At 46.6% G+C, this 27,259-nt stretch overlaps 1 protein-coding gene and 1 long non-coding RNA gene across 6 annotated transcripts in view; both read left to right on the forward strand.

The window, feature by feature from the left end:
- The first annotated feature begins 12,715 nt into the window (after positions 1–12,715).
- Positions 12,716–22,341, forward strand: LOC128928857 (uncharacterized). Its single transcript, XR_008474547.2, has 3 exons — positions 12,716–13,260; positions 15,854–15,938; positions 21,840–22,341. It is a non-coding gene; the product is annotated as an uncharacterized LOC128928857 (long non-coding RNA).
- A 3,877-nt stretch (positions 22,342–26,218) lies between these two features.
- Positions 26,219–27,259, forward strand: part of DRG1 (developmentally regulated GTP binding protein 1) — a 48,011-nt gene continuing 46,970 nt past the window's right edge. For all 5 annotated transcript variants that reach the window (XR_008474621.2, XM_035270232.3, XM_017963162.4 and 2 more), the window contains exon 1: positions 26,219–26,325. Coding sequence is in view for 4 of the 5 variants with exons in the window: in XM_035270232.3 (XP_035126123.1) it covers positions 26,284–26,325 (42 nt within the window). In the remaining variant the exon portion in view is untranslated. The remainder of the gene's footprint in view (positions 26,326–27,259) is intronic.

Here is a 27,259-nt window from a genome sequence, read left to right on the forward strand (position 1 = left end):
GGTGAGCTAACTGGAAAGTTAGGGGATTCATGCAAACCTGCGTTTGTGAAGGGTGCGGTCCAAATTAAGCCCAGATCTCCCTGATTCCAATAGCCAGGTTCTTTCCCCTGCACCATGGACCTCTTTTCTTTCTCAACAATTGGGTTTCCTTCATGACTGGGAGGAGCAGGCAAATCTTCCAATTGACACGGAGGCCTGGCTCCTTGACCTACACAAGGATCTTTCAGGAGGCAGAGGCTCAGCAGTTCCTGCCTCCTGCCTCCGCCTGGTTTATCTCAGCCCCTCTGTTCTGTCTTCAGGGCCTGACAGGGACCCAGTGGACCACAGTTTATCATTGGCCTTGTTTCCTGCCTCTGCGTCTCAGTAGCAGAGACTTTAACACTCTTTCATTTATCAGGCACAAAAAGGAAACAAAGTCCTTTAATGTAAGTTTGTATTTCTATACTTTAACCTGAGAGGATTTCTTTTTTCTTTTTTATTCAAATGGAGTTTTGCTCTTGTCCCCCAGGCTGGGGTGCAGGGGCTCCATCTCAGCTCACTGCAACCTCCACCTCCTGAGTTCAATGGATTCTCCTGCCTCAGCCTGCCAAGTAGCTGGGATTACAGACATGTGCCGCCACACCTGGCTAATTTTTGTATTTTTAGTAGAGATGGGGTTTCACCATGTTGGCCAGGCTGGTCTCAAACTCCTGACCTTAAATAATCCGCCTGACTTGGCCTCCCAAAGTGCAGGGATTACAGGCATGAGCCACCACAGCCGGCCCAGGATTTTTTGTGTGTATGTCAGATTACCTAAAGGAGAGAGAGTCAAGGTATCACTGGTGACATGGGGCCAGGAAACATGGTCACACACACACGTGAAGGGCAACTGTCTAACTGAAGAAAATCAGCTACACATTACAGAGAAAGAATATCCAGAAATGCCTTAAGATCTTCCTGGCAGAGGCACACTATGGAGATTTGGTGGTCAGACATTTTGGTTTAGAGACCACAAAACGATTCCTTTAGCACAATTACTCCCTGAAAAATTGAGATAATGCGCATGCTGAACTGTTTCCATGAGTTAACTATGAGCAAGATCCAGTGTGCCTTACTTGGCACCTAAATACTCAATATATATATATATTTTTTAAGACGGAGTTTCACTCTTGTTACCCAGGCTGGAGTGCAATGGTGCACTCTCAGCTCACCGCAACCTTCGCCTCCTGGGTTCAGGCAATTCTCCTGCCTCAGCCTCCTGAGTAGCTGGGATTACAGGCACGCGCCACCATGCCCAGATAACTTTTTGTATTTTTAGTAGAGACGGTGTTTCACCATGTTGATCAGATGGTCTTGATCTCTTGACTTCGTGATCCACCTGTCTCGGCCTCCCAAAGTGCTGGGATTACAGGCGTGAGCCACTGCACCCGGCAATACTTTTTTTTTTTTTTTTTTTGAGACAGAGCCTTGCTCTGTTGCCCACGCTGGAGTGCAGTGGTGTCATCTCGGCTTACTGCAATCTCCACCTCCTGGGTTCAAGCAATTAGGCTGAGGTGGGCAGATCACCTGAGGTCAGGAGTTCGAGACCAGCCTGAGCAACATGGTAAAACCCCCATCTCTACTAAAAATACAAAAGTTATCTGGTCATGGTGGCATGTGCCTGTAATCCCAGCCACTCCAGAGGGTGAGGGAAGGAAATCACTTGAACCCAGGAGGCAGAGGTTGCAGTGAGCTGGAATAACGCCATTGCACTCCAGCCTGGGTGACAAGAGAGAAATTTCGTCTCAAAGAAAGAAAAAAGAGGCTGGGCAAGGTGGCTCATGCCTGTAATCCCAGCACTTTGGGAGGCTGAGGCAGCGGATCACGAGGTCAGGAGTTCGAGACCAGTCTGGCAAACATGGTGAAAACTTGTCTCTACTAAAAATACAAAAATTAGCTGGGCATGGTGGCACACACCTGTATTCCCAGCTACTTGGAAGGGCAAGGCAGGAGGATCGCTTGAACCTGGGAGGTGGAGGCTGCAGTGCGCTGAGATCACACCACTGCACTCAGCCTGGGCAATAGAGCAAGACTCCATCTCAAAAAAAGAAAAAAGAACAGACATTTAATTGACTCATGTTTATTCAGGCTCTATAGAATCATGGTGCTGGCATCTGCTCAGTTTCTGGTGAAGTCTCGGGAACTTTCAATCATGGCAGAAGACAAAGGGGGATCAGGCAAGTCACATGGTAAAAACAGGAGCAAGTGACAGAGAGTAAGAGTAGGTGCCACAAACTTTTATTTTATTTATTATTATTTTATTTATTTATTATTTTTTTGAGATGGAGTTTTGCTCTTATTACCCAGGCTGGAGTGCAATGGCGCAATCTCAGCTCACCGCAACCCTCCTGGGTTCAAGCAATTCTCCTACCTCAGCCTCCCGAGTAGCAGGGACTACAGGCTGCACCACCATGCCCAGCTAATTTTTTGTATTTTTAGTAGAGACGGGGTTTCACCCTGTTGACCAGGATGGTCTCAATCTCTTGATCTCGTGATCCACCCGCCACGGCCCCCCAAAGTGCTGGGATTATAGGCGTGAGCCACCGCACCCGGCCTTATTATTATTATTTTTAAAGATGGGGTTTCACCATGATGGCCAGGCTGGACTTGAACTCCTAACCTCAGGTGATCCACCCACCTCGGCCTCCCAAAGTGCTAGGATTACAGGTATGAGCCACCGTGCCCGGCCTATTTTATTATTTTTAAAAATTTTTTTGTTTCTTATCTTTTGAGACAGTCTCGCTCTTTCACCCAGGTTGGAGTGCAGTGACACAGTCTTGGCTCCCTGCAACCTCCGCTTCACAGGTTCAAGCAATTCTCCTGCCTCAGCCTCCCAAGTAGCTGGGACTACAGGCCCATGCCACCATGCCCAGCTAATTTTTGTATTTTTAGTAGAGATGAGGTATCACCATGTTGGCCAGGCTGGTGTCGATCTCCTGACCTCAGGTGATTCACGCACCTCGGCCTCCCAAAGTGCTGGGATTACAGGCGTGAGCCACACCTCGTCTGGCTATTTTTATTTTTATTATTATTATTTTTTGACATAGGGTCTTGCTGTGCCACCCAGGCTGGAGTGCAATAGTGTAATCTCAGCTCACTGCATTCTCCACCTCTGGGGCTCAAGCAATTCTCTCCCCTCAGCCTCCCGAGTAGCTGGTACTACAGGTGTGTGCTACCATGCCCCATTCATTTTTGTTTTTGTTTTTGTTTTTGAGAAAGAGTCTAGCTCTGTTGCCAGGCACCAGGCTGGAGTGCAATGTCGTGATCTCAGCTCACTGCAACCTCTGCCTCCCAGGTTCAAGCAATTCTCCTGCCTCAGCCTCCCAAACAGCTGGGACTACAAGCGCGCAACCACCATCCCCAGCTAATTTTTGTATTTTTTAGTAGAGACGGGATTTCACCATATTGGTCAGGATGGTCTCCATCTCCTGACCTCGTGATCTGCTTGCCTCAGTCTCCCAAAGTGCTGGGATTACAGGCATGAGCCACTGCGCCCAGCCAATTCTTGTATTTTTGATAGAGACAGGGTTTCACCATGTTGGCCAGGCTGGTTTCCAGCTCCTTAGCTCAGGTGATCCACCTACCTCTGCCTCCCAGAGTGCCACCACGCCCAGCCTAATGTTGGTATATTTTCATCTAGACTTTTTTTTTTGTTTGTTTCAATGCATAGTTGTTAAAAATACTACTGATGGCCCAGCGCGGTGGCGCGTGCCTGTAGTCCTAGCTACTCGGGAGGCTGAGGTGGGAGGATCATTTGAGCCCAGGAGTTCTGGGCTGTAGTGCGCTATGCCAACTGGGTGTCCGCACTAAGTTCAGCATCAATATGGTGACCTCCTGGGAGCAGGGGACCACCGGGTTGCCTAAGGAGGGGTGAACCGGCCCAGGTTGGAAATGGAGCAGGTAAAAACTCCAGTGCTGATCAGCAGTGGGATCGTGCCTGTGAATAGCCACTGCACTCCAGCCTGGGCAACATAGCAAGATCCTGTCTCTATTAAAAAAAAAAAAGAAAGAAAAAAAATGTTACTAATGAGAATAAACTTTTTTTTTTTTTTAAAGAGATGAGTGTCTCAATTTATATAACCCAGGCTAGAGTGCACTGGTGACTCATGGTAGCCTTGAACTTGTGGGTAAGAACAATTATCCTGCCTCAGCCAAGTAAGTAGCTGGAATTAGAGGCACCAGCCACCACACCTGGCCTCTCCAGCTTCTTAAATGAATCAGTATATTATGAATATGTTGCAGATTAACACGGGGTCTATAGGTAAGTATGTTTGTGGGGCACTTTCACTTTTTACCTTAAAGTTTTATATAGTCTTATTTTATTTTTACAACACAACTGGTTACTTTTGTCATTTGAAAAGCAATAGATAAAAAAATGATTTCCTTGAAGTTTTGTGTTTAAAAAAAAAAAAGCAATAAAGAGGTGGGTCGAGATGGCTCACGTCTGCAGTCCCAGCACTTCTGGAGGCCAAGGTGGGTGGATCACCTGAGGTCATCTGACCAACACAGTGAAACCCTAAAGATACAAAAATTAGCCAGGCATGGTGGCAGATGCCTGTAATCCCAGCTACTCACTTGGCTGAGGCAGGATAATCGCTTAAACCTGGGAGGTAATTAGAAACAAAACAAAACAAAACAAAACAAAAACCTAGGAGGTGGAGGTTGAACTAAGCCAAGATCGTGCCATTGTACTCCAGTCTGGCAACAAGAGTGAAACTCTGTCGAAAAAAAAACACTCATATAGTGTTTTATTTTTACAATGTAAATTGTTACTTTTGTCATTTCTAAAGCAATAGAGAGGCCGGGCATGGTGCCTCATGCCTGTAATCTCAGCAATTTGAGAGGTCAAGGTGGGTGGATCATGAAGTCAGGAGTTCGAGACCAGCCTGACCAACTTGGTGAAACCCCGTCTCTACTAAAAATACAAAAATTAGCTGGCTGTGGTGGCGCGCACCTGTAATCCCAGCTACTCAGGAGACTGAGTCAGGAGAATCACTTGAACGTGGGAGGCAGAGGTTGCAGTGAGCTGAGATTGAGCCACTGTACTCTGGCCTGGGTGATGGAGTGAGACTCTGTCTCAAAAATAGAAAAAAAAGAATCATAGCCCAGTGCCGTGGCTTACAACTTTAATCCCAGCATTTTGGGAGGCTAAGACAAGAGGCTTGCTTGAGCCCAGGAGTTCAAGATCAGCCTGGGCAATATGGCAAGACTATGAGTCTACAAAAAAAAAAAATTTTTTTTTTTTGAGACGGAGTTTTGCTCTTGTTACCCAGGCTGGAGTGCAATGGCGTGATCTCGGCTCACCGCAACCTCCGCCTCCTGGGTTCAGGCAATTCTCCTGCCTCAGCCTCCTGAGTAGCTGGGATTACAGGCACGCGCCACCATGCCCAGCTAATTTTTTGTATTTTTAGTAGAGACGGGGTTTCACCATGTTGACCAGGATGGTCTCGATCTCTTGACCTCGTGATCCACCCGCCTCAGCCTCCCAAAGTGCTGGGATTACAGGCTTGAGCAACGGCCCCTGGCCCTCAAAAAAAATTTTTATAGGTGAGGCGTGGTGGCTCACATCTATAATCCCAGCACTTTGGGAGGCCCAGGCGGGCAGATCACCAGGTCAAGAGATCGAGACCATCCTGGCCAACATGGTAAAACCCTGTCTCTACTAAAAATATAAAAATTAGGTGGGCATGGTGGCGGGTGCCTGTAGTCCCAGTTACTTGGAAGGCTGAGGCAGGAGAATCACTTGAATCTGGGAGGTGGTTCAAGCTGAGATCCCGCCACTGCACTCTAGCCTGGTGACAGCGTGAGACTTCATCTCAAAAAAAAAAAACTTTTTCTCCTGGCTGGGAAGGCTGAGCCAGGAGAATGGTTTCAGCCCAGGAGGTTGAGGCTGCAGTGCACTGTGTTTGAACTGTTGCACTCCGGCCTGGGTTATAGAGTGAGAGCCTGTCTTAAAATAAACAAACAAAAAAAGAATTATTAGCTAAATGAGCCTCAGATCCATTCCGGCTCAGGAATTTGTAGTGTTTTATGGTCAACTGTCTCAGGTTCAGGCTAGGGTGAGGGCTAGGTGAAGATACAAGCAGAAGCTTGCAGTCCACCGTCTGCATTCACAAAAACACTCCCAAAGCCCTTGAGATTCCTTCCTAGTTTGACTCTCCAGCTCCCTCCTGTGCAGACCCGACTTTTTTTTTTTTTTGAGGTGGAGTTTCACTCTTGTTGTCCAGGCTGGAGTGCGATGAAGCAATCTCAGCTGCTGCAACCTCCGCCTCCCAGGTTCAAGTGATCTCCTGCCTCAGCCTCCCGAATAGCTGGGATTACAGGCCTGCGCCACCACACCCAGCTAATTTTTGTATTTTTAGTAGAGATAGGTATTCTCCATGTTGGTCAGGCTAGTCTTGAACTTCCGACCTCAGGTGATCCGCCCACCTCAGCCTCCAAAGTGCCGGAATTACAGGTATGAGCCACTACGCCTGGCCTTTTTTAAAATTTTTTTTGAGATGGAGTTTTGCTTTTGTTGCCCAGGCTGGAGTGCAATGGCGTGATCTCAGCTCACTGCAAACTCCGCCTCCCGGGTTCAAGCGATTCTCCTGCCTCAGCCTCCTGAGTAGCTAGGATTACAGGCACAGCCACCATGCCTGGCTAATTTTGTATTTTTAGTAGAGACGGGGATTCTCTATGCTTCTTGTTGGTCAAGCTGGTCTCGACTCCTGACCTCAGGTGATCTGCCTGCCTCCGCCTCCCAAAGTGCTGGGATGACAGGCATGAGCCACTGCACCCGGCCTAAGTTATTTTTAAAAGTACAATTAAGTTATTTTTGACTATAGTCACCCTATTATGTTATCAAATAGGTCTTATTCATCCTATTTTTTGGTGCCCTTTAACCATTGTTTTTTTTGTTTTTTTTTTGAGATGGAGTCTCACTCTGTTGCCCAGGCTAGAGTACAGTGGTAAGATCTCGGCTTGCTGCAGCCTCCACCTCCTGGGCCCAAGCGATTCCCCTGCCTCAGCCTCCTGAGTAGCTGGAACTACAGGCATGGACCACCACACCCGTCTAATTTTTGTATTTTTATTAGAAACAGGGTTTTGCCATGTTGGACAGGTTGGCCTGAAACTCCTGGTGTCAGGTGATCCACCTGCCTCACACTCCCAAAGTGCTGGGATTACAGGCATGAGCCACCCTGCCTGGCTGAATTTTTTATTTTTAGTTTTTTTTTTGTAGACAGTGGGTCTCACCATATTGTCCAGGTTGGTCTAGAACTTGCCTTAAGCAATCCTCCTGCCTCAGCCTCCCGAAATGCAGGAGTTACAGGCGTGAGCCACCCTGCTCATCAAGTCTCCAGTCTTTGTGACCCTAGTTAAGTCTCTTCCTCTCTCTAGGATTTAGTTTCTTCATCTGTAAAACCAGGGAATTGATCTAAATCAGGGATCTCAAACTCAGGTGTTTCTTTTTCTTTTTTCTTTTTTAAGATGGAGTCTTGCTCTATTACCAGGCTGGAGTGCAGTGGCATGATCTTGGCTAACTGCAATCTCCACCTCCTGGTTTCAAGCTATTCCCCTGCCTCAGCCTCCCGAGTAGCTGGGACTACAGGTATGCCCCACCACACCTCTTGTGACCTCATGATCCTCCCACCTCGGCCTCCCAAAGTGCTGGGATTACGGGCATGAGCCACCGTGCCTGGACAAACTCGGGTGTTTCTAAGGGCCAGGATAACTTGGTGAGATCTGTGGGACAAGTGGGAACTACAGGGCAGAAGAAGGCACCACAGCAAAGGGGCAGCCAGGCTGGACATAGCAGCTCAGGCCTGTAGTTCCAGCACTTTAGGAGTCCCAGGCAGGGGGATCCTTGAGCCCAGGAGTTTGAGACTACGCTGGGCAACATAGTGAGACCCTTGTCTCTACAAAAAAAGGGGCAGCCAGAGTCCAGCCTGTGAACCCAGAAGTATCTGATTTGGATCTCAGTCAGTTTACAAAGTTAATTGTGCCAAGGTTAAGGACGTGCCCATGCCATAGCCTCAGGAGGCCCTGAAGATAATGTGCCCAAGGTGGTTGGGGCACAGTTTGCTTTTTTTTTTTTTTTTTTTTCTGACCAGAGATTGGGTTCACAGTCAAAGCTTTTTTTTTGAGACACAGTCTCCCTCTTGTTGCCCAGGCTGGATGCAGTGGCATGATCTCGGCTCACTGCAACCTCCGCCTCCTGGGTTCAAGCGATTCTCCGGCCTCAGCTTCCTGAGTAGCTGGGACTACAGGGTGCGCCACCATGCCCAGCTAATTTTTGTATTTTTAGTAGAGACAGGGAATCACCATGTAGGCCAGGATGGTCTCGATCTCTTGACCTCGTGATCTGCCTGCCTCAGCCTCCCAAAGTGCTGGGATTACAGGCGTGAGCTATCGCACCCAGCCTACAGTTTGCTTTTATACATTTTAGGGAGACAGGAGACATTAATCAATATTGGTTCATTCTGGAAAGGCAGGACAACAGGAAGTAGGGGCTTCCAGGTCACTGGTAGATTACAAGGACAAAGAGTTGCATTCTTTTGAGTCCTTGATCAGCCTTTCCCTGAATCCACAATTTAGTCTGGCTCAGTGAGTCTTCATTTTTACATAAACAATAGGGCAGAGGAAGCAATCAGATATGCATTTGTCTCAGGTGAGCAAAGTGATGACTTTCTGTTTGGCAGCTGTGAAGATAAGCTATCATTACATTGCCAGGTGAAATTCAACAGAACTGATTTAGGGTAAAGATCTTGAGGCTCACAAGAAATTTCCTTATGGGCAAATTGTGCAGGAGGTATGTAGCTTTTTGGTATCTTCGTAGCTATCTTTGTTTTGTTTTTTTTTTTTTGAGATGGAGTTTCGCTCTTGTTACCCAGGCTGGAGTGCAATGGTGCGGTCTCGGCTCACCGCAACCTCCGCCTCCTGGGCTCAGGCAATTCTCCTGCCTCAGCCTCCTGAGTAGCTGGGATTACAGGCACGTGCCACCATGCCCAGCTAATTTTTTGTATTTTTAGTAGAGACGGGGTTTCACCATGTTGACAGGATGGTCTCGATCTCTTGACCTCGTGATCCACCTGCCTTGGCCTCCCAAAGTGCTGGATTACAGACGTGAGCCACCGTTCCCGGCATGTAGCTATCTTATTTAGGAATAAAATGGGAAGCAGTTTTGCCTGACATAGTTCTTATTTCTTTTTTTTTTTTTTTTGAGACGGAGTTTCGCTCTTGTTACCCAGACTGGAGTGCAATGGCGCAATCTCGGCTCACCGCAACCTCTGCCTTCTGGGTTCAAGCAATTCTCCTGCCTCAGCCTCCCAAGTAGCTTGGGATTACAGGCACGCGCCACTGTGCCCAGCTAATTTTTGTATTTTTAGTAGAGACGGGGTTTCACCTTGTTGACCAGGATGGTCTCGATCTCTTGACCTCGTGATCCACCCGCCTCGGCCTCCCAAAGTGCTGGGATTATAGGAGTGAGCCACCTGCGCCCAGCCTTTCTTTTTTTTAATCTTTTTTTTTTTTTTTTTTTTAACATGGAGTTTCGCTCTTGTTGCCCAGGCTGGAGTACAATGGCAAAATCTCGGCTCACTGTAACCCCCATCTCCTGGGTACAAGTGATTCTCCTGCCTCAGCCTCAGGAGTAGCTGGGATTACAGGCACCCACCACCACGCCCAGCTAATTTTTTATATTTTAGTGGAGGCATGATTTTACCATATTGGTCGGATGGTTTTGAACTCCTGACCTCAGGTGATCCACCCGCCTTGGCCTCCCAAAGTGCTGGAATTACAGGTGTGAGCCACCGCGCCTGGCCCCAGCTTGACTTTTCTTTTGGCCTAGGGATTTTGGGGTGCCAAGATTTGTATTTTCCTTTGACAAGCCAGTCATGAGAAAGTGGGTGTAGGGCCATCAGCTTTTCTGACTTTTCGCAAGAATCTAGAAATCATATTTAAATGCTTGGCAATTGGTGTAAACTTTCCCATTAACATATGCTGGTCCAGTGGAGCAGGCCAGTGGGCCAGAGTGGGCTCCCAGCCCCCAGTTTATTGCCCCTGGAATGAATGGCTGTTCTTGGAGGAGTCCTCTGACTTCTCGTTTGCCATTTTATGTGCCTGGAAATTGCTCCCAGCGTTCCCAGTGGGCCCTTCTCTGCCGATGGGATGTAATGTATGACCTTGGGCAGCAAGGTCAAATGGTTTGAGGCTGCAGGCCATACGTCCACGAGAGGAGAGCTCTGAGATGGGGCTTGTAGTGTAACCCTAGTGCTTTGGGAGGCTGAGCAGGGAGGATCCCTTAAGGCCAGGAGTTCCTGACCAGGCTGGGCAACATAACAACACCTTTTTTTCTCTCTACCAAAATTAAAAAGTTCTGCTTTTTTCAACAGCGGGCTCAGATTTCAACTCCTTTCTGAAGCCTTTTATTCATCTCTTCATTTGACTAGATAATACATTCACACATTCCAAATTTAAACAGTAAGAAGTATTTATTTTCTTTTTCTTTTCTTGTGACAGGGTCTTACCTTGTCACCCAGGTTGGAGTACAGTGGCATGATCATGGCTCACTGCAGCCTCGACCTCTTCTGCTCACGCCTGTAATCCCAGCACATTTTGGGAGGCCGAGCCAGGTGGATCACTTGAGGTCAGGAGTTTGAGACCAGCCTGGCCAACATAGAGAAACCTCGTCTTTACTAAAAATACAAAAATTAGCTGAGCATGATGGCACATACCTGTAATCCGAGCTACTTGGGAGGCTGAGGCAGGAGAATCTCTTGAACCCAGGAGGCGGAGGTTTCAGTAAGCTGAGATCGTGCCATTGAACTCCAGCCTGAGTGATAGAGTGAGATTTCACCTCAAAACAAAAACAAGAAGACTGGGCAGGGTGGCTCACGCCTGTAATTTCAGCACTTTGGGAGGCCAAGGTGGGTAGATCACATGGTCAGGAGATCAAAACCATCCTGGCTAACATAGTGAAATAACCCCGCCTCTACTAAAAGTACAAAAAATTAGCCGGATGGGCCATCACGCCCAGTTAATTTTTGTATTTTAGTAGAGATAGGGTTTTACTATGTTGGCCAGATGGTCTCAATCTCTTGACCTGGTGATCCGCCCGCCTCCGCCTCCCAAAGTTCTGGGACTACAGGTGTGAGCTGCCGCACCCGGCCAGTTCTTTACATTGTTAACTTTCTTATACTCTTTTTTTTTTTTTTTAAAGACAAGGTCTCGATCTATCACCTAGGCTGGAGTGCAGTGGCTCCAGCAACTTCTGCCCCACCTTGGGCTCAAGCGATCGTCCCACCTTAGCCTCCTGAGTAGCTGGGACCACAGGCACACACCACCACACCCAGCTAATTTTTTGTATTTTTAGTAGAGACAGGGTTTCACTATGTTGCCCAGGCTGGTCATGAACACCTGGACTCAAGCTATTCTCCTGCCTCACCCTACAGATTTGCTGGGATTACAGGCATGAGCCACCAAAGCCAGCCCTGTTATTTCAATTTTAGAGATGTGCAGACTCAGGTTAAAGGAAGGTATAGGTCGGGCGCGGTGGCTCAAGCCTGTAATCCCAACACTTTGGGAGGCCGAGGCGGGTGGATCACGAGGTCAAGAGATCGAGACCATCCTGGTCAACATAGTGAAACCCCATCTCTACTAAAAATACAACAAATTAGCTGGGTGTAGTGGTGTGTGCCTGTGGTCCCAGCTACTCAGGAGGCTGAGGCAGGAGAATTGCCTGAGCCCAGGAGGCGGAGGTTGTGGTGAGCCGAGATCACGCCATTGCACTCCAGCCTGGGTAACAAGAGCAAAACTCCGTCTCAAAAAAAAAAAAAAAAAAAAAAGGAAGGTATAGGATTTGTCCAAAGTCTGAAGCTAAGCTAAGGTGTGGAGTCATGACTCTGAAATCCATATCTCCCCAAATACTGTTCTCTGCTTCCTTAGGGGAAATCCCACAGTCACTTCCTTCGTTCTGCTAGCTATGAACATGTGGTATCTAAAGATTATGCAACGGGCCAGAGAGGCCAGTGCAAACAGAGACACAGAGCAACATCTAGAATGAGGCTGGCATTCTCAGGGACAATGCTGAATTCCCCATACACACAGGTATATGTCCATGCTTTAACTGGTACAAATATGTTGTTTTAGTCAAATCTCTTTTGGAAAAAAACAGCGAGGACCTATTCAAATTAGCTTAAGTGAACAGAAAATGAATTTACTAGAAGGGCACTGTCACCTTTATAGGACCCAAAAGTAATAGGGCCTCAGGGGGCCTAGAAGGGTACATGGGAAGGAGCTCCAGGAAGCAGTTAAACTCTTTTGGTTGCAGGTAACAAAGTCAACCCAAGCACCTCGGTAAGTAGAAAAGAACTTTGTTTGAAAGACACAAGGGTGTCTCCTGGAACCCATAAGCAGGAATGGCAGCAGGCCTGCAAGGAGGCAGACAAGCACTTTGAAACCAAGGAAATCCTATCTGTTCGTCATTTGTCTCTGCTTTTCCTTCTTTCTTTGTTTTTTGTTTTTGTTTTTTTTTTTGAGACAGAGTCTTGCTCTGTCGCCCAGGCTGGAGTGCAGTGGCACAATCTCGGCTCACTACAACCTTCCCTTACCAGGTTCAAGCGATTATCCTGTCTCAGTCTCCCAAGTAGCTGGGACAACAGGCGTGCACAACCACGCCTGGCTAATTTTTATATTTCTAGTAGAGACAGGGTTTCACCATGTTGGCCATGCTCGTCTTGAACTCCTGGCCTCAAGTGATCTGCCCACCTTGGCCTCCCAGAGTGCTGGGATTACAGGCATGAGCCACCACACCCAGCCTCTGCCATGCTTTTCTCAGAATGCAATGATCAGCTGCTCTGTTTCTCTGGTACAGATGCAAGGTGGCCAGAACATGCCTGCTCTCCAGCTCCCCAGTTTCATATGTGTAGTTTCAGTCACAAAGAAAGACTGGTTCTCTCAGCAGATTCCTGGAAGAAAGACTATCTGGCTAAACATGGTTCCCCGACCACCCCAAGTTCAAAGCTGTGGTCAAAGTCAGGATCACGTGGTGCAAATGTGGCTTCCTTGAAACAGCCATCATTTCATATCTCTCCTGGGCATCCTTGTCCTCTGCAAATTGGCTTTCTCTTACCTATCCAGGCTCATGGCAGAAGATGGCTACACCATGGACCTCAAATTTTGTCACATTCCTCCACCCAGCCATGCTAGAAATCAACCAGAACTGTTGAGCCTCAATGCTGACTCCCTTGGAAAGAGAATTTGGTGAGTCCAACCCAGATCCCTGTCTGCCCTGGTGCCATGCCCTGGGGCCAGGAGAAGGGAAAGGGTTCTGTCCTACCAAAGGGTTGCCCTGGTCCATCCCTTGGGGAGAGGGCAGGTCTCAGAAAATGTGGATTACGTCAAGCAAGGTAACTCATGCTGTAATCCCAGCATTTTGGGAGGCTGAGGGGGGACGATCACTTAAGGCCAAAAGTTTTGAGATCAGCCTGAACCACAAAGTGAGATCCCATCTCTAAAATAAATAAATAAATAAAATAAAAATAATCAGCCAGCATGGTGGCGCATGCCTGTGGTCCCAGTTACTCAGAAAGCTGCAGTGAACTATGATCTCACCACTGCACTCCAGTCTGGGCAACAGAGTGAGACCCTGTCTTAAAAAACAATTTTTTTAACGGCCGGGCACGGTGGCTAATGCCTGTAATCCCAGCACTTCGGGAGGCCGAGGCGGGGGGATCACGAGGTCAAGAGATCGAGACCATCCTGGTCAACATGGTGAAACCCCGTCTCTACTAAAAATTACAAAAAATTAGCTGGGCACGGTGTTGCGCGCCTGTAGTCCCAGCTACTCGGGAGGCTGAGGCAGGAGAATTGCCTGAACCCAGGAGGCGGAGGTTGCGGTGAGCCGAGATCACGCCATTGCACTCCAGCCTGGGTAACAACAGTGAAACTCCATCTCAAAAAAAAAGAAAAAGAAAAACAATTTATTTTTCTTTTTGAGACGGAGTTTTGCTCTAGCGATTTTCCTGCTTCAGCCTCCGGAGTAGCTAGGATTACAGGCACCTGCCCTCATGCCCGGCTAAGTTTGTATTTTTCTGGAGACAGGGTTTTACCATGTTGACCAGGCTGATCTTGAACTCCTGACCTCAGGGGATCTGCCTTCCTTGTCCTCCCAAAGTGCTGGGATTAAAGCCATAAACCACTGCGCCCAGACCAAAAAAAAATTTTTTTATTTGATATAAGAAAATGTGCATTGTTTTGTACTGGGCTGATACTTCACAAGATGAGGGCTCTTCCTGTTACGGTTATGGCGTGTCATGGCTGCTAACCTGAAAAGCATCTTTATAAATGAAGGGCTAGCCTCCCTCTTCCACTGAAGCCCCAGAAAAACTGGGCCTTTTCTTTTTAAGGGCATCAGGACCAAAAGCCTTTGTGCACACTAATTCAACCCGGTCAATGTATGGAGCACCAACCTTGATCGAGCCACTGCCAGGCCTGGAAAGTCCAAAAATGATCTGATATCACCATTTCCCCAGTACGTTCTGCCCTGAGTATTGTGTTTGTTAGTCAAGTTCATTTAGAAGTCTATTATTTCTGACACAGCTGGCTTTGGAATTTCCATTTGACTGCATTAGGAGGCACTAAATTGCATGAATTCATCTGAGAGTTGAGATCACAGGAACTAATAACGTACTTGATCTCTTTGCTCACAGTCATCATTTTTTAAAACAAAAATATTATGAAGGCCATTGATGGTGGTGAAATTAATATCCGGTTGGGATTTCCCACACAGCTTCGGAGGCCTATCATTAAGGAGCTGAATCTGAGCCAGACACACTCATTATACGTGTTGCGTTGTCAATGGTTCTGCTGAATGCGTGGAGGAGACATGCACCTTGCAGGGGTAGATTTATCCTATCCAAGCGCAAGTTCCATTTCTTCCATCTGCTGCCTGGATGACTGCGAATGGCTCACTTCCCCTTGCCGAGCCTCAGTAATCATCTCTCTAGACAAGGGCACAGAACCACAGACTAGCTGCTGTGACTTCTGGGAGGAGTGAGGGACTTCACTGAATAGCAAAAGAAAATTTTCACTTAGCACTTCATTAGGAATTGTTTGAATTAACTACAGAGAGCCTGGGTTTCTCATGTGATTTTTATGTAATTAATTAGTTAATTTTCTTTTTTTTTCTTTTCTTACTTGTACATGTCAAGGAATAATAATATTATTATTTTTCAGGCGGGCGTGGTGACTGAAGCCTGTAATCCCAGCACTTTGGGAGGCCGAGGCGGGTGGATCACGAGGTCAAGAGATCATCCTGGTCAACATGGTGAAACCCCGTCTCTACTAAAAATACAAAAAATTAGCTGGGCATGGTGGCGCGTGCCTGTAATCCCAGCTACTCAGGAGGCTGAGGCAGGAGAATTGCCTGAACCCGGGAGGTGGAGGTTGTGGTGAGCCGAGATCGTGCCATTGCACTCCAGCCTGGGTAACAAGAGCAAAACTCTGTCTCAAAAAAAAAAAAAAAAATTAATATTATTATTATTATTTTTAAGAAGGAGTCTGGCTCTATCACCCAAGCTGGAGTGCAGTGGCACAGTCTCGGATCACTGCGACCTCCACCTCCCAGGTTCAAGCGATTCTCCTGCCTCAGCCTCCCAAGTAGCTGGGACTACAGGTGGGTGCCACCACACCCAGCTAATTTTTGTATTTTCAGTAGAAACAAGGTTTCACTCTGTTGGCAAGGCTGATCTTGAACTTTTGACCTCAGGTGATCCACCCACCTCAGCCTCCCAAAATGCTGGGATTACGGGCCTGAGTCACTGCGTCCAAACTCTCCTATGATTTTTTATTTTAGGCTGTTGGAGTGCAATGTCATGATCTCGGCTCACCGCAACCTCCGCCTCCTAAGTTCAAGCGATTCTCCTGCCTCAGCCTTTTGGGTAGGTAGGATTACAGGCATGTGCCACCATGACCTGCTCATTTTGTATTTTTTAGTAGAGATGGGGTTTCTCCATGTTGACCAGGCTGGTCTCAAACTCCTGACCTCAAGTGGCCTGCCAGCCCAGTGTCTTAATGCTGGGATTACAGGCCACATGTAAACTTCTGTCTCTTCCCACTCTTTGTGGTGCTCCCTCCTTTTCTGTACCCTGTCCAGCACATTCCAGCTGCTTCAGCAGCTTCGGACACTGATTTCTGCCTCTGAAGCTCAGGAAGAACACCCCTTTGCTTGGGATCCACTTTCCTCCACTGTAATTGGGAAACTGACCCAGGCAGAAAGCCAGGACAAACATGGGGTTCATCTTGTCTATTTCCCTTTTTCTCAAGGATCATAGTCTATTTTGCCTGTTTTTCAATAACTGAAAACATCTGCCTCTGATTTTTGTCTAGTTTTATAGTTGTTTAAGATTGTTGGGCCAGGTTCAGTGGCTCATGCCTGAAATCCCAGCACTTGGGGAGGCTGAGGTGGGTGGATTACTTGAGATCAGGAGTTTGGCCAACATGGTGAAACCCCATCTCTACTAAAATACAAAAAATTAGCTGGGCATGGTGGCAGGTGCCTATAATCCCAGCTACTCAGGAGGCTGAGGCAGGAGAATCACTTGAACCTGGGAGGCAGAGGTTGCACTGAGCCAAGATCACACCACTGCACTCCATCCTGGGTGACAGAGCAAGACTCCGTCTCAAAAAAATTGTTGGACAAAAGGTCATCATCACTGAAAGTAGAAGTCCTACTTCCACTTTCATTATGTAAACATCTTTTTAGAAGTATAACTGACATACAATAAATTCTTTTTTTTTTTTTTTTTTCGAGATGGAGTTTCACTCTGTCACCCAGGCTGGAGTGCAGTGGTGCAATCTCGGCTCACTGCAACCTCTGCCTCCTGAGTTCAAGCCATTCTCCTGCCTCAGCCTCCCAAGTAGCTTAAGACTACAGGCACAAGCCACCAGGCCTGGCTAATTTTTTGTATTTTTAGTGGAGACAGGGTTTCACCATGTTGGCCAGGCTGGTCTCAAACTCCTGATCTCGGGTGATCTGCCCACCTCAGCCTCCCAAAGTGCTGGGATTATAGGCATTAGCCACCATGCCCACCCAAATTGTTCATATTTAAAGTATACAATTTGATGAGTTTTGACTGATGTGTATACCCGTGGAACTATTAGCATAATGCAGAAATGAAGATAAGGCTCCTCCTGTTCTTTGAAATTGGAGACAACTGTGTGTGGTGGCTGACAGCTGTAATCTCAGCACTTAGGGATGCCAACGTGGGTGAATCACTTGAGCCCAGGAGTTCAAGACCAGCCTGGGCAACATGGCAAAACCCTGTCTCTACAAAAAATAAAAAAATTGGCCTGGCATGGTGGCTCACACCTGTAATCCAAGCACTTTGGAGGCCAAGGCGGGTGGATCACCTGAGGTCGGGAGTTCAAGACCAGCCTGATCAACATGGTGAAATCTCATCTTAAAAAAAAATAAAAAATAAGGGCTGGGCGCGGTGGCTCAAGCCTGTAATCCCAGCACTTTGGGAGGCCAAGGCGGGTGGATCACGGGGTCAACAGATCAAGACCATCCTGGTCAACATGGTGAAACCCCATCTCTACTAAAGATACAAAAAATTAGCTGGGCATGGTGGTACGTGCCTGTAATCCCAGCTACTCGGGAGGCTGAGGCAGGAGAATTGCCTGAACCCAGGAGGCAGAGGTTGCGGTGAGCCGAAATCACACCATTGCACTCTAGCCTGGGTAACAAGAGCAAAACTCCATCTCAAAAAATAAAAAATAAAAATAAAAATTAAAAAATAAATAAATAAATAAATAATTTTTAAAAATTACCTGGGCATGAGGGCACATGCCTGTGGTCCTAGCTACTCAGGAGCTGAGGTGGGAGAGCCACCTGAGCCTGAGAAGTCGATGGTGCAGTAAGCTGAGTTCATGCCACTAAACTCTAGGATGAGACCTTGTCTCAAAAACAACTCAGCTATAAAACTGGGGTCTGGCACGGTGGCTCATGCCTATAATCCCAGCACTTTGGGAGGCCAAGCTGGGTGGATTACTTGAGGTCAGTAGTTTGAGAGCAGCTTGGCCAACATGGTGAAACCCTGTCTGTACTGAGGAAAAAAAAAAAAAAATTAGCCAACTGTGGTGGCACGAACCTGCAATCCCAGCTACTCGGGAGGCTGAGGCAGAAGAATCGCTTGAACCCAGGAGGCTGAGGTTGCAGTGAGTGAGTCAAGATGGTGCCACTGCACTCCATCCTGGCCAACAGAGTAAGACCCCACTTAAAAAAAAAAAAAAAAGGCCAGGCGTGATGGTGGTGGTGACTCACACCTTGTAATCCCCCACACTTTGGGAGGCCCAGGTGGTCGGATCATGAGGTCAGAAAGTCAGGATCATTCTGCTAACACAGTGAAAACCCATCTCTACTAAAAATACAAAAAATCAGCTGGGTGTCATGGTGGGCACCTGTAGTCCCAGCTACTCGGGAGGCTGAGGCAGGAGAAACGCTTGAACCCTCGAGACGGAGGTTGCAGTGAGCCAAGATCACAGCACTACTCACCAGCCTGGCGACAGAACGAGACTCTGTCTCAAAAAACAAAAAAACCCCCAAGACTCAGCTATAAAACCATCTAAGCCTGATGCCTTTTAAAATGATTGAATACAAAAGAAAAAAATGAAAAAATAATTGAATACTTAATTTTTCTAATTTCTTTTATTTTTATTTTATTTTATTTATTTATTTATCTATTTTTGAGATGGAGTTTTGCTCTGTCTCCCAGGCTGGAGTGCTCTGGTGCCATCTCAGCTCACTGCAACCTGCGCCTCTTCTGTTCAAGTGATTCTCGTGCCTCAGCCTTCCGAGTAGCTGGGACTTCAGGCACAAGCCACCAGGCCTAGCTAATTTTTGTCTTTTTAATAGAGACAGATTTTCACCATTTGGCCAGGCTGGTCTTGAACTCCTGACCTCAGGTGATCCACCCACCTCAGCCTCCCAGAGTGCTAGGATTACAGGCATGAGACACTGTGTCCAGCTTCTAATTTATTTGATAGTTATTAGTGTATTTAAGCCTTCTCCTTTTTCTTCGAAAAATTGTAACATTTTGTCTTTTTTTTGCAAGGAAGTAATTTTTCTTTCTTTCTTTTCTTTTCTTTTTGAGACAATGTCTCACTCTGCTGCCCAGGCTGCAGTGTGGTGGCACAATCTTGGCTGGCTGCCTGCAATCTTGGCTTACTGCAAGTTCCGCCTCTCAGGTTCAAGAGATTCTCATGCCTCAGCCTCCCAAATAGTTTGGACTACAGTTCTAAGCCACCATGCCTGGCTAATTTTTGTATTTTTAGTGGAGACGGGGTTTTGCCATGTTGCTCAGACTGGTCTCAAACTCCTGGCCTCAAGCAATCCCCCTGCCTCAGCCTCCCAAAGTGCTGGAATTACAGGTTTCCCTAGATTTTCTAATTATTTGTCAGAGTTATACGTAATAGCCTTTTGTAATTCTTTTTTTTTTTTTTTTTTTTTTTTTTTTGAGACAAGGTCTTGCTCTGTTGTCCAGGCTGAAGGGTGATCTCAGCTTAGTACAGCCTCCACCCCCTGGGTTCAAATGATTCTTGTGCCTCAGCTTCCTGAGTAGCTGGAACTACAGGCATGAGCCACCACACCGAGCTAAGTTCTGGATTTTCAGTAGAGACAGGATTTCACCATATTGCCCAGGCTTGTGATTCTTTTTTTTTTTTTTTTCCTTTTTTCTTTCTAAAGAAGAAGCTTGTGATTCTTTTAATTGGCTATTATCAGTAGTTGTATGTCCTTTCTTACTCATGACTGCTATTTATTTATTTATTTATTTATTTTATTTTTTGAGATGGAGTCTCTCTTTGTCCCCCAGGCTGGAGTGCAGTGGCATGTGCCACCCCACCTGGCAAATTTTTGTATTTTTAGTAGAGACAGGGTTTTGCCATGTTGGCCAGGCTGGTCTCAAACTCTTGATCTCAAGTGATCCGCCTGCCTTGGCCCCTCAAAGTGCTGGGATTATAGGCATAAGCCACTGTGCCCGGCCTATTTTTTCTTTCTATCCTTATTCAGGCTTGTTGGGATATTTTTCCTTTCTGTTTTACTGGTCCTTTCATCTTTTCAACTTTTTTTTTTTTTTTTTTTTTTTTTTTTTAAGACAGAGTCTCGCTGTGTTGCCTAGGCTGGAGTATACAGGCACAATCACAGCTCAAGGCAACCTCTTGGGCTTAAGGTCCCTTCCTGCTTCAGCCTCCCAAGTAGCCAGGACTACAGGTGTGCACCACTACACCAAATGAAATTTTTTTTACTTTTATTTTAGGTTTAGGAACACCTGTGCAAGTTTGTTATGTAGGTAAACTCGTGTTAGGGGGGTTTATTGTATAGATTTTTTCATCACTTAGGTACAAAGCCTGGTAACCAAGAGTTTTTTTTTTTTTATTGTTTCCCTTTTTCCACCCTGCACCCGTAAATAGGTTCCAGTGTCTGTTGTTCCCTCTTTGTGTTCATGTGTTCTCATCACTGAATTCACACACACACACACACACACACACACACACACACATATTTGGAGACAGAGTTTCACTCTTGTTGCCCAGGATGGAGTGCAATGGCGCAATCTCGGCTCACTGCAACCTCTACCTCCTGGGTACAAGCAATTCTCCTGCCTTAGCCTCCTGAGTAGCTGGGACTACAGGTGTGTGCTACCACACCTGGCTAATTTTTGTGTTGTGTTTTTAGTAGAGATGGGGTTTCACCATGTTGGCCAGGCTGGTCTCAGACTCCTAACCTTAGTAATCCACCTGCCTTAGCCTCCTAAAGCGCTGGGATTATAGGTGTGAGCCACCACATCTGGCCAAGCTCCTACTTATAAGTGAGAACATGTAGTGTTTGTTTTTCTGTTCCTGTGTTAGTTTGCTAAGGATAATGGCTTCCAGTTCCATCATGTTCCTGCAAAGAACATGACCTCCTTTTTTTAATGGGTGCATAGTGTTCCATGCTGTATATGTACCACATTTTCTTAAATCTGTCACTGATGGACATTTAGGTTGATCCCATGTCTCTGCTGTTGTGAATAGTGCTGCAGTGAACATATGCATGCTGTATCTTTATGGCGGAATGATTTATATTCCTTTGGGTATCTACCCAATAATGGGATTGCTGGGTCAAATGGTAGTTCTGTTTGTAACTCTTTGAGCAATCACCAGACTACTTTCCTTACTGGTTGAACTAATTTACACTCCCACCGACAGTGTATAAGTGTTCCCTTTTCTGTACAACCTCACTGGTATCTGTGGTTTTTTGACCTTTTTTTTTTTTTTGAGATGGAGTTTCACTCTTGTTGCCCAGGCTGGAGTGCAATGGTACAATCTTGGCTCACTGCAACCTCCGCCTCCCAGGTTCAAATGATTCTCCTGCCTCAGCTCCTGAGTAGCTGGAATTACAGATGTGCATCACCATGCCTGGCTAATTTTTTTGTATTTTTATTAGAGACAGGGTTTTACCATTTTGGCCAGACTGGTCTTGAACTCCCAACCTCATGATCCACCATGCAGGGCCTCTTCTTTTGTCTTCTAGGGGAAAAAAAGTATCTTATCTTTGTATTCCTACTATCTGTCACCATCCCTGGCATATAATACATACTGAGCTGAAATGAGTAGACGTGGGTCAAGGAATCCCCAACATGGTTGGCAAAAGAAGCATACTTTTGATTTAATGAAGCCTTTTATATACTTTTACTTTTCCATCTAAGAGACACATTTGTAGGGAAGAACTGTCTTCATCATGCCCTTGATGTGCTAATTCTTGAGATTCCCCTGTCTTTTCTTATTTTATTTTTTCATAGAGATGGAGTCTTCCCATGTTGCTCATGCTGATCTCAAACTCCTAGGCTCAATGGATCCTCCTGCCTTGCCTCCTAAAGTGCTGGGATTACAGGTATGAGCCACCTTGCCTGTTTGAGATTCACCTTTCTAAAAGCAAAACATCTATCACTCCGTAATGATGTTAATCACTATCCTTCATCCAGGGCTTCCCATTCTCTACTGCTACAGTATATCCTGGGAATTTTGATCTGTTTAGAAGATAGGCTTTAAAAAATGGTAATGGCTGGGGGTGGTGGCTCACGTCTGTAATCCCAGAATTTTGGGAGGCCATGGTGGGTGGATCACTTGAGTTTAGGAGTTCAAGACCAGCCTGGGCAACATGGAGAGACCCTGTCTCTACTTAAAAAAAAAAAAAAAAAAAACAGGAGCCGCGTTGGCTCCGGCCAGTTGTCCTGGCGCTTGAGGAGGCGAGGCTATGAGTTCAAGGCCAACTTGAGCAACAAAACAAGCTCTCATTGATTAACCAAAAAAAAAAAAAAAAAAAAGGCAGTGCATGCCTGTAGTCCCAGCTATATGGGAGGCTGAGGTGGGAGGATGGCCTGAGCATAGGAGGCAGATGTCCCAGTGAGCCCAGATTGCACCAATACACTTCAGTCTGGGTGACACAGTGAGACCCTGTTGGAAAAAAAAGGCGTGGTGGTGGGTAACATGGATTTTTCTGTTACTTCTTCCATCAACCTGACTCAATTACTAAGGTGTCTATAATAACATATACATGCTATTTAGAAAAAAATAAGGCCAGGTGTGGTGGGTCATGCCTGTAATCCCAGCACTTTGGGAGGCCAAGGCAGGCAGATTACTTGAGGTCAAGAGGCTGAGACCATCCTGGCCAACATGGTGAAACCTGTTTCTACTAAAAATACAAAAATTAGCTGGGTGTGGTGGCAGGCCCCTATAATCCCAGCTACTCATGAAGCTGAGGCAGGAGAATTGCTTGAACCCATGAGGCAGAGGTCGCAGTGAGCTGAGGTCGTATGCCATTGAACTTCAGCCTGGGCAACAAAATCGAAATTCCATCTCAAAAAAAAAAAAAAATTAAATACTTTTATTTTATTCTAAAGTTTTTTACTTATATTTAATAGTTATACATATTTTGGGGCTACATGTAATATTTTGATACATGTATACAATGTGTCATGATCAAATCAGAGTAATTTAGATATACATCACTTCAAACAACTTTCTTTTTTTTTCTTAAACACTGGTCTACTCAACTGAACAGAAGTTCAAACATGTTTTCTGCTTCTTGCAAAAAAAAATTTCTCTTTTTAAAATTTCCATTTTTTTAATATAAAAATATTTGAAGAGGTTGCTATAGCTGCACCTGTGCTGGTGCTGGAGATATATATGGTATCACTCCTTCCTCATGTGGTCATATTTTTTTGTTTTGTTTTTTTCTTTCTTTTTTAAGAGATGGGGTCTCACTATGTTGCCCAGGCTGGAGTGCAGTGGTTATTCACAGACCTGACCCTACTACTGATCAGCACGGGAGTTTTTACCTGCTCCATTTCCGATCTGGGCCGGTTCACCCCTCCTTAGGCAACCTGGTGGTTCCCCGCTCCCAGGAGGTCACCATATTGATGCTAAACTTAGTGCAGACACCTGATCAGCATAGGGCACTACAGCCCAGAACTCCTGGGCTCAAGCGATCCTCCCACTTCAGCCTCCCCAGTAGCTGAGACTACAGGCACGTGCCACCGCGCCCGGCGTCTGTTTTGTTTTTTTTGAGACAGTCTCAGCCGAGGCGGGTGGATCACGAGGTCAAGAGATCGAGACCATCCTGGTCAACATGGTGAAACCCCGTCTCTACTAAAAATACAAAAATTAGCTGGGCATGGTGGCGCGTGCCTGTAGTCCCATATATGTAATAACATATATATAACTATATATATATATAAAACATTAAAAACAAGTATATATATTTTTTGAGACACAGTCTCGCTCTTGTTGCCCAGGCTGGAGTGCAGTGGTGCAATCTCAGCTCACTGCAACCTCCGCCTCCCAGGTTCAAGCTATTCTGCCACCTCAGCCTCCAGAGTAGCTGGGATTACAGGCACCCACCACCATGCTGGTCTCCAACTCCTGACCTCAGGTATTCCACCTGCCTCAACCTCTGAAATTGCTGGGATTATAGGCGAGAGCCACCACGCCCAGCCGTTCAGGAATATATCTGATTCACTTTCTGCTGTGTCCCCAGTGTTGTCACAGTGCCAGGCGGCAGTTGGAGCTCCGTAAATAATCACCACATGAATAGGATGGCCACCCAGGACTCTGGGGAAAATGAGTATTACTCTTTGGTGCCTATTGACAGTTCAAGGCCCCAAGGTGTGTTCTAGGATGTCTTTGAGCAATAAGTGGTTAACTTACATGCAGGCCTCATATAACAGATTTGCTAAAGAGAACCTATTCACAGAGCAGTGATGCCCTTGATATTGTCAGCCAATTAATTCCTTAAGTACTTCAAGTTAGGAAAGGCCTGCTGATTTGATTTTATCTGTCTTTCAAGATTGATCTTTGATCATGTCCCATTCCAGCTGGACCTCCTCATCTTCCCTCCTCCACTGCTAATGGTGTGGGATCTAATTACCTCATCATCCCCTAATTTATTTATGAAAAGGCTGAGGTTAAAGAAAGAAGAAACTCTCTTTGGCCCTTTGGGGACCTTGTGTAAAAGCTTTCCTTTCTGTTTCTCCCCACTTAAGCACAATAAAACCTCCTTTTTTAAAAACCTCCTTTTTTGGTCTCTGGCAAGTTAGAATAGTTATTGTTTACAAATTTAACTAAATTTTTTTTTTTTTTCAAAGGGTTTCTCTCACATTGCTTTGATGGCCTGTAAATTTAACTAAATTAAACTTCCCTCCCAGGGCTGGGTGCAGGCCAACCCCTTGGATTAAGCCTGGCGGGTGGACTCCCCCTGGAATAATCAATCTATCAAAACAACCCATTGATCTTGAGGCAAACCGCTTTTAAAACCACCACACAGTTCCTGGACGTCCTGGCTTCCTCTCCATGTGACACTTGGGGAAGAGGAGTCTTTTTAAATTTTATTATTACACATGTAATACATGGATACATTCATCTTGTAAAAATTTAACTACAAAATTCTGTGGAATAAAATGTGAAAGGCTTCTTTCCTTGCATCCCGTCCCAGTGTTAAGAGTTTCTGAGGCCGGGCGCGGTGGCTCAAACCTGTAATCCCAGCACTTTGGGAGGCCGAGGCGGGTGGATCACGAGGTCAAGAAATCGAGACCATCCTGGTCAACATGGTGAAACCCCGTCTCTACTAAAAATACAAAAAATTAGCTGGGCACGGTGGCGCATACCTGTAATCCCAGCTACTCGGGAGGCTGAGGCAGGAGAATTGCTTGAACCCAGGAGGCGGAGGTTGCTGTGAGCCGAGATCGTGCCATTACACTCCAGCCTGGGTAACAAAAGCGAAACTCCGTCTCAAAAAAAAAAAAATTCTGATGTATTTTTCTGTCTAGGCCTTTAAGCAATGCACGTTCATACATGCACGCCTATATAAATGTACATCTAATTTTTAGAATAACATAAATGGTTATCACTACATAGATGCCGTTCCGCTAGTTGTGTCTTTTCCCATTTAACATGTCCTGGAGATCAAGTAAAAACACAGGTCTACGTTTTAATGGATGTAATATTTCAAAAACAGGATAGAGATATTATTCATTTATCTATTTTCCTACTTATGGGTGTTAATATAGTTTCCAATTTTTTGGCATTACAAGCTATGTTGCGAGCAGAGTTCTCTGGGAATTATCCATTTACGTATGCACTTACTGTGGGCTCCCCATGTGCTCTACTTGGGGATTGGAGTAAACAAAACAGACATAAAAATAGTTTTGAATGATAGGATGGGGGAATTTTCTTTTTCCAAGGGGGTGAGACAGGCTCAAGATGGGTCTCTATGCCCTCGCAAGACCAAAGAGGCCGTCGGGATGTCAACCCGGCTGTGAAAAGGGGAACCCAGGACCCGCAGATGCTGGCGAGGAACACGGGTGCAGAGCACATGAGTCGGCTTGGGGTCTCCAGCCCGAGGCGTTCAGTACCACGCAGGGCGAGAGGAGCGGATCACGCCGGGCGGGGCCGAGCTGCGCGCGACCCTCCGCGCGCTCGGAGACGCCCAGACCGGGGCAGCCTCTCTGGCCCCCGGCTCCCGCGGGCTCTATGACACCGCACTGGCTCGTGGGACGGGGCGGGGTCAGCTGACGGGGAGGAGGTGGCCCCACGCTATACGTATCGCGCTGACCCTTACGTGACTCTCTCGCGAGAATTCGAAGTACCGCGCCTGCGCACTGCAGTAGCGCCTAGTGCCGGTGGCAGTTTGCCCGCGGGTGTGTGAAGAGAGACAGTCAGTGTGGAGGCCACAGGGTACTCGCCAGGATGAGCAGCACCTTAGCTAAGATCGCGGAGATAGAAGCTGAGGTAATGGACGCAGCTGGCGCTTCACTCAGTCGGAGCATCCCTTCTCGGTGGCGTCGCTCTTGTTCTCGGTTGAACCGCGTCAGGACCCGGCCTAGATTCCGCGACTTCTCTTAGCGAGGCCGGTGTTCCGACTGCTGTCAGCCACGACTCGGAGTCTCAGACTCTCCTCAGCCGGGAGGAGAGTCTCCTCCTCCTTTCCCCTTGTCCCGCGGCCACGCTCCTGAACTCCCCTTTGCCGGGGCCCGCGTTCCGCACCCCCGCATCTTAGGCCCTGGGTCGGTACCCCCTCCCAGTGTTCAGTTCCTGTTCTGAAATTGTTTCTTTCCGTTCTTCTTTTTTCCTCTGAGCAACACTGAATACTGTCCCTTATTCCATCTCTGGCTTGGTAAGATACTTAAGGATCTTTCCTCATCATCCCTCGCTAGGTCCTCCTTATTTCCCCTTTTCCCAGTCGCTACCCCAATGACCCCTGATGAGAGTATTTGTTCCGGTAATCGGAAATGGAAGTAAAATGACATCTGTCTGGGAGCAGTTTATTCCACCTGGATAGTGTGTGATTCCGTTGCCTGCGGCCCTCAGAGTGCTTTACAATTAGGAAAGTGGTGTCCCTGTGTAGTCAGATGGGGCCTAACGGCTACAAACAGTAGAAAAGGAACCCACAGATGGGTTTTAGTCTAGTCTGGGGGCACTAACTGGAATGACCTGAATCTTGTCTCTTCTCTTTGCCCCTCACTTTGCTCTGTATTGAGGGAAATGAACTGGATTGGGGAGGGAATGGACTTTTACTCTTTTGAAGCCTCTAAAATGGTTATGCTGACATTAGTAGGACTTGGGTAAAAAAAAATATTCTCTCAGAGCTGGGGGAAGCATTCATTCCGGATATTTTTACCCTGTTAGGAACTGCTTCTGATTTATGGCTGTGATTCTTCCCTTA

Source organism: Callithrix jacchus, chromosome 1 (assembly GCF_049354715.1).
Source record: "Callithrix jacchus isolate 240 chromosome 1, calJac240_pri, whole genome shotgun sequence".
NCBI lineage: Eukaryota > Metazoa > Chordata > Mammalia > Primates > Cebidae > Callithrix > Callithrix jacchus.